This window comes from Nothoprocta perdicaria, unplaced genomic scaffold (assembly GCF_003342845.1).
Source record: "Nothoprocta perdicaria isolate Ctin4 unplaced genomic scaffold, notPer1 scaffold_204, whole genome shotgun sequence".
NCBI classification, from domain to species: Eukaryota; Metazoa; Chordata; class Aves; order Tinamiformes; family Tinamidae; genus Nothoprocta; species Nothoprocta perdicaria.
The window spans coordinates 228,110-241,521 of record NW_020455250.1 but is presented as its reverse complement, the minus strand read 5'-3'; the positions used below and the strand labels follow the sequence as shown (position 1 = coordinate 241,521).

At 45.2% G+C, this 13,412-nt stretch overlaps 2 protein-coding genes across 2 annotated transcripts in view; one reads left to right on the top strand and one right to left on the bottom strand.

Annotated features, from left to right (window-relative positions):
* Nucleotides 1-6,997, top strand: part of PLEKHH1 (pleckstrin homology, MyTH4 and FERM domain containing H1) — a 40,176-nt gene extending 33,179 nt beyond the window's left edge. The window contains exons 23-28 of the mRNA XM_026038202.1: nucleotides 387-528; nucleotides 950-1,092; nucleotides 2,108-2,237; nucleotides 3,310-3,396; nucleotides 3,830-3,976; nucleotides 4,309-6,997. Of these exons, the coding sequence (XP_025893987.1) occupies nucleotides 387-528; nucleotides 950-1,092; nucleotides 2,108-2,237; nucleotides 3,310-3,396; nucleotides 3,830-3,976; nucleotides 4,309-4,485 (826 nt within the window). The 3' untranslated portion in view covers nucleotides 4,486-6,997. The remainder of the gene's footprint in view (nucleotides 1-386; nucleotides 529-949; nucleotides 1,093-2,107; nucleotides 2,238-3,309; nucleotides 3,397-3,829; nucleotides 3,977-4,308) is intronic.
* Nucleotides 6,998-8,193: 1,196 nt separating this feature from the next.
* On the bottom strand, nucleotides 8,194-13,410 carry PIGH (phosphatidylinositol glycan anchor biosynthesis class H; the record flags this gene model as incomplete). Its single annotated transcript, XM_026038221.1, has 4 exons — nucleotides 8,194-8,942; nucleotides 11,078-11,161; nucleotides 11,907-12,116; nucleotides 13,246-13,410. Coding segments are annotated over 4 exons (561 nt in total), but the record flags the coding sequence as incomplete, so codon positions are not given.
* Between the last annotated feature and the right edge of the window lie 2 nt (nucleotides 13,411-13,412).

The window sequence follows — 13,412 nt, the reverse complement described above, 5'->3', positions numbered from 1 at the left end:
TTATTTTTTATTTTATTTTTTATTTTATTTTTTATTTTATTTTTTATTTTATTTTTTATTTTATTTTTTATTTTATTTTTTATTTTATTTTTTATATTTTTTTTATTTTTTTATTTTTTATATTTTTTTTATTTTTTATTCTATTTTTTATTTTTTTATTTTTTATATTTTTTTTATTTTTTATTCTATTTTTTATTTTTTTATTTTTTATATTTTTTTTATTTTTTTTATTTTTTATTTTATTTTATTTTTTTATTTTTTTATTTTTTATTTTTTATTTTATTTTTTTTATTTTTTATTTTTTATTTTATTTTTTTTTATTTTTTATTTTATTTATCTCAATTTTTTTTATCTTATTTTATTTTACAATTCTCTCTGCTTTTTAGGCTGTATTTTCGGAGCCAGGCTCAAGGTGAGACAGACCGGGAGCGGCTGCTGCTGGCCTTCCAAGTCAGCAGTGAAATAGCCAGTGGAAGGTTTCCTGTCAATAAGGAGCTGGCTCTGGAAATGGTGGCCCTGATGGCTCAGGTGAGCATGGCTGTGGGCAGAAACCCTCCCTTGAGCCCTCCAGGGAGTTCAGCTGCATACGGAGTGTCTCCCACTGAGCAGCTCTTGCTCATCAGAAGTGGCTATTTCTCATCAAACCAAGAGGTCCCATGGCAGACACTTTATACCAAGTTCTATATTAAAGAAGGGAAGGTGTGATGTTACAACACCTTCTGCTGTAGGAAAATTTGCCGTAGGGCTGCCTGTCGTTTCCTTCAGAAGAAAAATACTGTGCTAAGATTTAGGAGAATGCAGCTGGGCTAGAGTATCCCCAGCACTGCCCCCATTAGTGTCTGTGTGGAGATGAGAAAATATCTTTGTCATTTTGCAGTGGACATCAGTGTAGGAGTTAATGGGCTGTTCAGTTGCACTGTGACCTCCAAACTTTATAACATTCTCTTAGGTGGAATATGGTGATTTGGACCGACCAGTATCTTCAAGTCCTGTGGGAGCATCGCAATCCAAAATGCAGCATCTGCTCCATCAGGTCTTAGATAAATTCTATCCCAAACGCTATAAGCAAAACATTACTCCTGAGCAGCTCAGGTAAGACTAACTTTGTTCTCCTATAAATTGTTTTCAGTGCAAAGTCTTATACTTGGAATTTTATCTCTACATACTTTCAGAAGTGTCAAGGAGCCTTGTCAGTGTAATTTTAATCCAGAAGCCTGGAGCAGGGAGGGAAGTGGAAAGTCTCAGGAGATGGTTCCTTTGCAAGGAAGCTTCTAGACTAGAAGCTTTATGTCTTTCTGATTAATTTTGTTTCTGAACTTTTGCTCTACCATACCCCCAAGCTTTAATGAAATCCAGATGCCTGTCACTTGCAACAAACCATGAAGCCAGCATCTATGGGCTGCTACAGGCTGTGCAGTAATTCTGATGGGACATATTCTAGCAGGGCGCTCTGAAGTTCAGGCTTTGAAATGCTTGTGCATGACACACAGACCTGAACTGCTCATGAACAGAATTCAGACATTGCCATGGATCTCGGCTGGTAATCTCCCAGGGCCCAAGTTGCCCAGGGATGCAGTGGTAAAACTAACACAGTTCCCTCTGGGAAGCAAGTGGCTTCCATGTGCACGTGGCAGGATAGTTCCCCATCAACCCATCCCTAGCAGGCCAAATCAAGAGAGAGTTGATGGGTATCGCTGCTCCACAGGGCTCATACTTGTCAAGAGAAATTGTTAAAAGTTGATAAGAGAAAGGGAAGTGTAACTGAATAGGAGCTGTGCAAGCTTTTATTGCAACAGCTATTTGAAAGCAGTCACAGTTGTTAAACATCTACACCACTGAGCAACTGGTATGTGACTGGGATTCCTGGGCATTGCAATGTAAATAACAGTAAAATAACTGTGGATGTATTGAAACTGCTAAAGTAATTTCAAGCTTTTTAAAAACAAAACAACAAAAAACCTTATTTACTGACAGTACCACCGGCCTTCCACGTAGAGCTATGTAGAACAGTCCTTTGGAGTGGAAGGTACACTTATAATCTGATACAATTTTACTTACTTCGAAAGACATCAGTAAGTGGTGCTGTCTTGTGTCTCGGGTTTGCAAGGCAAGTGACCGACAGGTTGGCGGCCAAGTGGATGATGCTGCAGGGATGCTCTCCCCCCGAATGCGTCCGGATTTATTTGACCGTGGCCCGGAAGTGGCCTCTCTTTGGAACCAAAATGTTTGCTGCTAAGGTAACTGGAACACGCTTTCCTCCTTGCTTGAGACTGGGTTTTCCCAGCAGAGCCACATTTGTGATCTCGGGTAGAACAGGCTGGAAATGCTCCTACTTCAGCCAGGGGGAAAACTGAACTACGCAGCTCTGGATCAGCTCTGCTTGGTTACCCTGCAGGTTTGGGAGGAGCAGCACTGTGCTCTGGGCACTAGGGGCTGCTCGCGTTCTGTAGTAAGTGCTGAAACTTTCTCCTGGGCTGCAGCAGTTCATCACACACCACCTCTCCTTATCACACCTTGCCAAAGCTTTTACAGCCGTCAAGACTGATAGTTTAGATGGTTCTAAAAGTATTGACATAGCACTAGGAGAAGAAGGGCAGAGTGCCTTGCAGCTAATGCTAGGTGAAGAGAAGGGACCACCCTTGAGAGCTGTGCTCAGCCTGGCACAGAGCCAGCGCTTCTCTGCTGTATGAGAAGGGCAAGCGCTGCCGCTGTCCTGGTGCTCTCTTCCTGGTGCCCTTCCCACATTAACGTTTTGCACATAGTGGTCTGCCTGAGAAATCTTGCTCTCGGATTAAGTATCTTTCCCAATGAAACAGGAGCCTCCCCCACTGGGAAGAGGTCATGGTTACATATCCCTTGCTTTGAAGTCAAAGCTCTTAGTTATGGAATAAATTCTAAGGATAAAAGGGGTGTCTTGTGTAAATGTGCAAGAAGCTTCCTAAAAGCCCAGGCAGCAGAGGGACTTCTCGTCGACTTCGTGGCTGTCAGCAAAAAAAAAAAAAAAAAAAAGCAGAAGAGGGTATTGGTATTTGAGGGCACTGACACTGAATCGAAATACAAGAGCAGTTACATACAGAGCTGAAATCACAGGGATAGTTCTGATGACTACCCTGTTTTATATCTTTTCAGTAGTTAAACTATGGCATAGGCCACATAACAACAGGAAAGGTTCATGTCACTAGACATAGCAAGACATAAGTTTTATATAGGGTTCTCTCTCTACTTGATCCTTAAAACTTAAGAATTATGTTAGAAACCTCTGTGGCATTCAAGAAAGGCCTAAATATCTATATTTTTAAATTTACTTAGCCTATTTTGCCTTCTTCCTTGGAAGACTGTCCAGTCTGGATTGCTGTGAATGAAGATGGTATCAGCATACTGGATTATAACAGCATGGTGAGGAACAATGTTATTTTTAAAACATATTTCCCTGGGTCTTAAAGTCAATAGAAGATTGTCTTAAACTTCTGGCTGCATCTGAAGTTAATCTGTAGAAGCTCGAGGTGAGGGAAGGTAGGGGCTGTGTTTGAGCACTGCATAAACAGAGGAAAATTACAGCTACACTGGAAGGCTTCCTGAGACAGCTGGCTTGATGGGCAGCAGACACGCTCCAGCATCCTGTAAAAAATGCACATTCCATGTGAGATTTCTCTGCCAGCTGTTAACTGTACAGACAGTTCTTGACTCAAGTTCTGCCCCCTTCACAGGGGCAGGACTGCAGAGCTGGTGTTCTTGCAGTAACGAGCAACTGCAACACTTTGAGGTGGGTGTATTTCCTTGGTGGAGGTGATTCTTTTGCGGGAGTGTAACTGCAACTCTTTGTCTGCAGCACTTGAAGCTCTCATATTCATACTCCTCTGTGCTGACCTTTGGGGGCTGCCGAGATGACTTCATGATTGTAGCCAGTCAAACGAAAGAAAGGAGCTCTGGAAAACACAGCACTGAAAAACTCCTTTTCACAATGGCAATTCCAAAGGTAAATAGAAACAGCGAGAGAGTTTCCACCTAGCAGTATCACAGCCGGGCATTTTGTACCACAAGCACTGGCAAATGGTTCTTCTGGTTGCTGCTCTTATACTCTTGAATACACATTCAGGGAATCTCTTGTAAGCTGGAACCTTTAACGAGTAACCTATTCTACCCAACTCAAAGACAGGTCTTAACTTAAAATCTTCATATGAGACAAGATTGTCTGCAAAAGTTCTGCAGCCAATAGGGATTTAAAAAAAAAAAAAGAAGAAAATGAAAGGGCACTTTCTCCTCTAATTGACTTACAGTTAATCATTTTCTTTTTTTCTTTTTCCCTAGATTGTTGAAGCAACACTTCTTATTGCCAGCTATATTAACTACCGTTCAGCAGCCTCTCCCTCATCCTCCGCACAGCCCTCCCAAAGTGCCACCCCTGCGCCCAGGTTCTGGGAGCCTGAAAGTCGGCGCTTGTACCCTTCTGTGCCTCGGAGCACTAAGGGGCCCACCCTGCTCTGAGGGCTCCTTCCAAATGATTTTGGGTGCTTTTTTTTTTTTGTTGGGTTTTTTGGTCTTTTTGCACTGCTCTGTACTGAATTAGACTGCTGTGATTTTGCTGATTACCCACCTTGTTTTAATACAGGCTCTAATTCTTTTTCTGTAATCATACATGAAATTCCTTAGTGTGGGTAAAGGCAGGGTCCATTCTTTCCAAAAAGCTTGACTTTGGAGCTCTGCGGGAGTTTCCTTCCCCTGCCACACTCCATCCAACGCACCATGGCTGGAATCACTTCCCCGCACTGTGCTCCAATCACATTACATTCCCCATATCTCAGTCCTTCCACCTGTTTTTTCTTCCATCTCCCTTTCTTTCAAGCACTCGTGTTTTCTTTGATGCCTCCCTTTTACAGCTTTGTACCCCCTCTAGAGCACTGCAGAACCTATGGCTGGAACCTCACACCAACTCTGCAGCTCCCACTGGCCTCTCCAGCTCATCGCATCCCCTTTCAGTTATTTGCATTATTTCTTGGAGTGTTCTGTAAATATCGATGATTAAGTTACCTGCTCTTTACTTGAATTAGACTGTAACCTCTGCAGGGTAAGTTTGACTTGTGTCTATGACTTGGACTTGACCGCAGTGAGCTAAATCCACGGCCCTGGTGGAGAGGGCCAGGGCGGCCTGTGGCTGACCCTGCACAGGGATGCGCGCTGCTGCGCGGGGTCGCCGCATCACAGACCAGGTGCACCCTGAAAACGGCAAGTACCAGCGTGTAAAGATCAACACTACATGGTTTGATTAGGTAGTTCAGGCCTAACTTCAGCTCTGTGCGCTGGTTGTTGAGAGGCATCAGGCCAAAGTTTTCAGGACTGCTCAGATTCACTGCTGTCACTTCCAAAATAGAGACAGTCTTTTTACCAACACCTACAATAGTTGTGTGTATTTATGCAACAGTTCAGCACCACCAAGACGACAATTTAGAATTTCCTTAGAGCTCTTTTCCTCCCCCAAGCTGGTGCCCAAATTCAAAGGCCTGGATTCTTTCTTAGTCCTTGCTCCAGACATGAACGAAAGGACGAACAAGCTCTCCTGAGGGAAGAGGACCTAAATTGACAAGAACCACCTTGGTTTGAGTCGAGAATTATTTGAAAACTGAAAGAGAGTCTGGAACAAGAGTCTAGTGGTACTTGAGAATAATTTCCACCTTACTTAAAGTTAGGTTTCCACCTTTACTTGGTGCATCCTGAGGACTGGCACAGGGTGAGATGGTGCCCCGGCTCCTGTAGCGCCGATGCATTTTGGGAGGCAACGCTGTTCGGGATGGATGAAGACTGGATCTCTGCTGCTGTGGGGCGGAGTGCCCCGGAGCCCAGCAGCAGACAAGCACTTTCAAAGACTTGTTCTGTTAATCACTGTTGTGCTTCGAGCTGTTTCAGACTGCACCTGATCTCAGACAAAGGAAGGCAAGGCAGGCAACGTTTGTGCGTCTTGTTTTCCAGCAACGGGCACAGGTAGCCCCTGCCCAAACACCACCCAGCTCTGCCAGCCTCTGTCCTCCAAAGTTGCTCCTTTTAAACTCCTGCTTCCTTCGTGCTGCACAAGCAAGGAGGAGGTAGTCAGCACCTGTCTGTCCATGTACTGTCCTTCCCTTTCCCAAAACTTTTGAGCCCTTGTCTCTTTGAAGGAAGCCTAATGCATTTTAAACAATTAAAAAGAAAAGTAGCCCTTCTTCAACATCTATCTGGCTTGAGCTCTACTCTTTTCACAAGCATTCTGAAAATTGAGGGAAGAGAAAAGTGCAATTTTTAAGAACTTCATACAAATTTTGTATTCATGGGAAACTTCCACGTGAAAACAGTGTGAATCCAACCATGATAAAGAATTCAACAATAGCAAACTAAAGTCATGCCCAAATGAACAAACCAACCATACCCGTGTGTTTATTTGCTCATCCTTGCCAGCAGCCCCAAAATACCTTACTCGTGCTGATGCTTCAGAAAGTTTCTGTTAAAGGTTGAGTACATAATGTTGCATAGGGGTGCATAAATTAAGAGAGATGAGGATGGGACAGGCACAAACATTTTGTATAATTCTGATCACTCTCTTGTCAGCTTCTTTATAACATACAAAACAATACAACTGGGGGGAAAAAAGGTTGGGTTAAGGGAAACACTATAACGGCCCTAACTCAGGGAAGGTTTACATAAGTGGAGACCAGATTTGCACATATTGCATTCTGTCCCCTCATCATGAATTTAAGGAGCATTCCTTCAAGCTTTCTTGTAAAGGGCAGAAGTTTTCTAGGCCAAAAACCACCCACAGTTTTGAGAAGGCTGATGATACAGGTGTGAATAGCATAGTTTCCCACTCTCACACATACCCCTTCTCTCTTAATGATCTTAGGACCGATGTTGAGCTTGAATAAGGCGAGCCTTATTTCTGCTCACATGGTCTCTCCTGCAGCAAACAGCTCCTGGGGCTGCTGCTGTCTGTCTGTGGCACGAAGCTGGCTCAGAACGAGCTGACGTTGCTGCTGAGGATGCTCGGCAGCAAAGTCTCCGTTCCGCCCTTGTGAGGTTGCACTTCCCTCCCAGCACTAACACTCCTCTCGGAGCACAGAGGAAGCAGGCGCGTTGGGTGCGCAGGAGCTGTCACGAGCTGGGTACGTTCTGACATAACTGCACTTTAAATACACAAGCGTGGCATATGAATTCCTTCTGCCTCTCTATTTCTTAGAAATATTCACCAATACTTGAGTACTTCAGGGACCAACCCACTTTGCTAGGTGCACATATACCTCCTGTTTATAGCCTACCTGTCTTCAAAAATAAAACTCTGTAGATACATATTTTGTATGATTGGTAGAGAAAATTTTGATTTTAATCAATGCTTTAGGCAATGACTGGACTATTTCTAAAGTGTAGAATGTGACGACAAATGCCTTTGTTTTCCTAACTGCTGTGTGTGTGCAAAAGGCTGGCTGGGATTTATGTGAGATTTATGTTTGTTCTTAATAAATGGCAGTTATCATGGCTGAAGCTGTGTTTATTCTTAGCCTGAAACACGTTATTACCTTACAAGCCAGAATGGCCCTGAGGATCTTTGCGCAGAGAGAGGTGCTTTGGTAGCCAGGGGGGCAGACGTGCCCTTGCCTGACTCCTCCTTTCTCTCCGCTGGTGTTGGCGTGTGGCGGGAGGGCGCGGGCGCCTCCGAGCGCGGCGCCTTCGCCCCTTCCCTGCCCCGAGGAAGCCTGCGCCTCCACGGGTGGCAGAGAGCCCCGCTGGCCTCCCCAGCACCCAGCACCGTCGTCGGAAGCGTTTGCGTGTAACCCAGACACGATCACACAGACGAGGGGTACACCCCCAAGCTCCTGCCTTTCCCTCCGACACAAGAATACGCTTCTTTCTGTGATAAGCTTTGTCTTTAAATCTTCACGAAGCAGTCCAAACCTCACCTATCTCTGCAGTATTGCATGATGAGGCACAAACGGTGTTACTTGTAGCTTGTGTAGCCTGCACCTGTCATAGAGCACTGTATAGAAATGCAGCGTAACCCTCAGGCTCCTGCCAGCTTGCTGGTGCTGAAGATGTTCTGAATTGCCCCAGTTGTACTGCAGTGTGGGGGAAAAAGGGGAGAGAAAGATGTGATGTAAAGTTACCATAACTTTCAGATTATCAGTAAGGAAAATCATTCTCAACAAGTTGTCCCCTAGAATATATGTCAATATAGTTTTATTCATACAGTCATTGTCACCATCTTAAACAACACAGGTACTCACAGGCCTTGGGCAATTAATGAACAATAGATGTTTTAGCAAATGTAATTGAATGCTACAGCTTGATTTGGTTTTCTGTTGATTTCTTTCTGAAATCCCCCTGTTAATCAGAGGAAGCTACCACCCTAGGCCTTCCCTCAGCTTGCATCTTCTAGAGTAGTATATTCTTCTTTTCAAACAAAAGGTTAAGAAGAAACTCATAAAACTGCACATTTTTGGCAGGCTGCTCAAGGTTACATTGTGTTATTTATCGGAGTTCTCAGACTCACTAAAAAACACCCATTCAATGCATGTTTAGGACCCCTCCCTTAATTCTTGCTTGGAGAGGCCTTTTCTGGAAAGGCTTTTTCTGTTTAAAAAGTTCTACTCACTTGTCTTCCCAGCAATCCATTCTGTGATATCTAAGAGCAAGGGGCGACCGTGCGCTCGAGATGACATTTTCATTATCAGCTCTGAGTCTGTGCAGGCCTTCAGCCTTAACATCATTCTGCTGCAGCGCTGCATCCTTCTCATTAATTTAAAAGCAAACACCACAGGTCAGCTTTGCTTCGTTTTCTACACGTGTCTCCAAATTCTGCTGCACGTTTTCTATCTTCTTTTTTATTTTATTTCACTTGACTGTGGAGCCGTCTCCCGCTGCTGCAGGATTTCTTGGCAGCTTTTGTACACTTCGATCAAGCAGTCCAGACGTGGCTTGGAACTCTGGAATGCAAGTCAAGCAACGGAGAATCAGGCCGTGAACGGGCTGCAGAGGCCCTGGAAAGCTTTAGCTTCCCCCAGGTGGGGTCTGTTGGGCAGAGACAGGAATGTGCAGAGCGCTGACAGGGCTGACTGTCAAAAGCAGGCACGCAGAAGGAATGCAGCAGCCAGGCAGCTGTAGCTGATTAGCTTTATTGTCCCAACTGAGTCAACAGAGAATTTCCTTTCATACGTTCCCTGAGAAGTAGCCCAGCAAACTCCAGGAGATGTTTGATGTAGCCTGGAGGTGAAGGCAAAGCCACTATACAAGCTATACCTGCTCTGTGAGGGAAAAGGCTGGGCCCTAAACACGCAGCACCATTTGGCATTTAGCGTAAGTCACTCAACAAATGACAAATCCTCCCCTTTCTGTGCTCACAATGAGAACACGACAAAGAAATCCCCATCTTCCAATCCATTATCCTATGATTAGACTGTACTACCTCTATTCACCTACCAAAGAGCACATTTCCACATACTACTGCACCATCCTTCCATCCTCATGACCACCATGACTTCCACCCACAAAAATCTACCTTCAGAGCAGGGAGTTTGGACTCCTGGCCCTTGGCCTCTGCTAATACCGTCAACAAGAGGACAACAGAAGATTAACTGAACACATCAATTCACTTCACGCAAACGGAATAGTGGTCAAAGTGTAATGACTTTCCATCTCTTCTGACCTGGACCAGATCAAAACCAGCAAAGAGGTGAAAGTTGCCCCATCCCATGTTCAAACGCCTCCCCTTGCAAATGTTACTTAAAAGAACAAGAGGTCGATTCAGCAGAAGGGGTCCTGGGCTCAGTGACACGGTAAATGGTGTTTCTGAAGGCTAACATAACTTCGGAAGACTAACAAAGGCCCAATGAATAAGTTGCAACAGAGTTACTAATTACTGCTCCCTCAAAACTAAGTAACATACTAAGTTGCACTTTAAAAGTGAGAATTACTGGCAGGTAATGAATTTCAGATTGAGGCAGCTCCTTCCACGCCTCCTTTGCTGGTCAAATCTACCAATATCAAGATATACCCATGGAAGTCCATGGAAGGCATACATTGTTCAGAGTTGAGCAGGAAGAAAATGAATAAATACATAAATAAATATGTCAGGCAGCCCCTATGAAGCTGCCAAGGAGCTTGTATAGCTAAAAGAAGGTTCCTGAGTGCAGCTGTCTGTAATCTATTAGTTGTAGACTTCACCAAATCTGTTTTTCTCCCTTAACTATTTCATTTATATTGTTATTATGAAATGCCTTTAGGACTGTGGGACTGAATCGACAGTAAATATCAATCATCAGTAAATTTGTACCTGAAAATGTTAAGTATCTTAAGGCTAAATCTGGTCTTAAATTACGTGCAGACTTCAAGCTGCTATTCAGCAGCAGCAAGGGAATACAGAAGAGCAGAGAGAACCGCAAACAGTATCTGCTGTCTAAGATGCGAGGTGCATCTGGATGGCTTGCTTGCCATCACCATGGATCAACATGGTGCTGTGTTATCCAATCTTAGGCAGAAAGAAACCCGCATCCCAAAGATGGGATTATGAACAGTCAGAACAGATTAGTGGAAGACAAGAAAGGGGAGAGAGGGTAACACAACAAACAAGTTATTATACATTAAGCAAATCTTTCACAGCTTGTACTGTGATCTTTGTCAATGAGTGAGAAATAGGAACTCGCTCTAATGCCAAGGAAGTTTCCATGAGCCCTTTTGACACACTGACAGACAAAAATCAACTACAGTACAGTGCTGTAGTTCTAGTGGTAGCACAGAGTGTGAAACTACACACAGAAAGCTGTACGAGTCCTTATTCTCTTACATAAGCCAAAGCTTTTGGTTGGGTTCAGGTTTCCACAGCTCCCTATTCCTTGAATGCAGGACAGATGAAATCCCACATCCGCAGCACTGAGTTCTGTGAGACCTCTGGCCTCACCTGCTGCAAAGTGCCGTTAAGAACCAATCTGAAGGCTCAGCCGGGAAGAATAAACACAGTTGTAATTCAGCTGCTTGTAGTGGAAAAAACCCAAACAAACTACATCCAGATATCTGGTACATATGCATATCAAATTTGGTTTCTCCACGATTCAGTCAGACTCACCTGAAAGAGTGGCACAACCTCAGACACTCCCTGAGGATCCTGAGGGTCCCGGATAAGGATGCACAGGTAGTAGATAATTTTTTGCTAAAAGACAAAAAGGCAAAACCGGCAAAGTCTGAGAATTCTGTCAGAGAGCATGTGGTGATTGAAGAAAGAGGACCCGTTTTAACTAAATTGGCCTGTGGGAAGCATTTGACATATTCTAAACATAAATCAGTAGAAACTGCAGTGTTTTAATAGAGCAAACAAGGTATTTTTACTAGAAAATTACGCATAAAAAAGCTTAAAATCATTCTGTTACTCCTGTTTGTGTAATAGTTAATGTGTTGAGTAACAAACTCTTGTTTGTGTTATACTAAATATACTATTTCAGCCAAAGGAGTTTGCTATCGGAAAGATACCAATGAATTTTATCTACAATCAAAATATTTTAATGTGCAGGACTGCCTTTCTCTCACAGATTGACTGTTGTCCGAAATTATCTTCAGAAAGAGCACATTTCTTCTAGAGAAGCCTTTGGGACTATGGCTCCAGGCTCTGACAGATCAGCTCTGGTGGGTTTATGAGTGCCATAAACTTCTTCAGTCTTTCTGCTGGGAGCTGCTGACTCTCCCTCCCCCAGCAGCATATGCAGCAATGTATAGGAGAGCAATGCATATGTGGTCTCCTGACCCCAGGCCACAGTCAAATACATACATTTTCACTGCACTTTTTACTGCACAGCCAAATACATAATTTTTTCGTCCTTCACTCAACAAGAAGAGTCAGCTAGGCCAGTCCCATGAAAACAGACTGCAGTTACATGGGAAGAAAGCCCGTGCACAATTACCATGTGGATGGCTTCGTTGATGACTACATCCTTCACCTGACTCATCTCGATGAAGGTTGTGCTCTCCTTGCCTGAGGCGTAGGACGAAGTCACCTGAATGCCCAGGGAGCCGATGATGAGCAGAGACTCCTGGTCAACCTTCACGAAGTGCAGATACACGATGAGGCCGATCAGCGTGATGAAGATGGCAGCAGAAAGCACCATGCTGTTCTGTAACACAAACCAAGCAAAGACAGAGCTCCAGGCTTACAACTAAGTGAACATGGCTTTACACGAAGCAGTGTTGCAGAGTAAACCACTACATTAAGGCCACAGTTGTGTGGCAGCTTTAAGCAGGTGCAGTCCTCTATACAGGCAGGGCATTCACTGGGCTGGCTGATGAGATTTCAGTTACCAAACATGAGTCTCCATAGTATAATCTCTGAAACAACAGGGAGCTGAAACTGAATTACGCAGCAGAACCTCTCCACTTTCAAATTTAGTGTGGAAAACTCAATCCAAACCAATAAGGAATGTCAGAGGAGACAACATGTCATGCAAGTGTCTGTAGAGGAGATGTCAATCTAACAGAGCAGTCTTCTGAAATGCTTACTAGAGCTATTTCAGCAAAAGCACCAAAGTAGGAGTTAGGAGATTCAAGCTTTCTCATAAACTGTGAGTCTGAACTTGTTCCAACCTCATCTCCCTCTCACAGAAGGTCTCCTTTCTCCTGAGCTGCGCCCCAGAACCAACGTATTCTGCATGCCGCGACTTGGGCTTGCCGGCTGTTGCATAAAAGTTATGAGTTAACACATAACTCGTGAAAACTACAGCCAACAGCAAGTCACCCGAAGACATGGCAGCGCCTTCCAAGCATTCTCAGCCCACAAACTATTTCTGGAACTAAAACCTCTGAAAGCGCCAGAGTCGCATGGTCCTCCTCCCGCTCAAGAGCGGAAGTGCCACCGCGCCCGGCACCCAAGCCCTGGCAACATTTGAGGGGAAGGGAGAGTGGGCTCCTCCAAATCAGGGTGCAATCAGTGCCGAGTTACTGTGCTCGGCCCCAGGGAGGCTGAAGACATTCACGCCCGCTTTCCTGGCAGGAGAGGATGGCTGTAGCCAGTTAGGCACTGGCTTAAGGGCTAAGCAGGGGCCTGAACCAGGTGGAGAGGCGACTGCTGGTGGGCAGCAGTGGGACAAGAGGGACCCTGGGTAGCCCCTGGGGGCCTCTGTCTGCACCGACCACAGCGGTGCGGCCAGTGCCAGGCAGGCCAGGCCGATCGGGGCGCGGGCAGCTCCCCGCCGGCCCTGCCGCCGGTCTCGCGGGCAGCCGCGGCCTCCCCGCGCGCGCCCCCGCTACCTCGCAGAGCACGAAGAGCCCGTAGGCCGCGAGCCACACGGCGGAGGTGAGCGTGCTGAGCGCGCGCAGCTGCAGGCGCGGCGCGCGCACCGCCAGCTCCCGGCAGGAGGCGCTGTGGTGGCGGCGCCGCAGCGCCAGGGGCGCCCCGCTCACGGCGCGGAACCGCC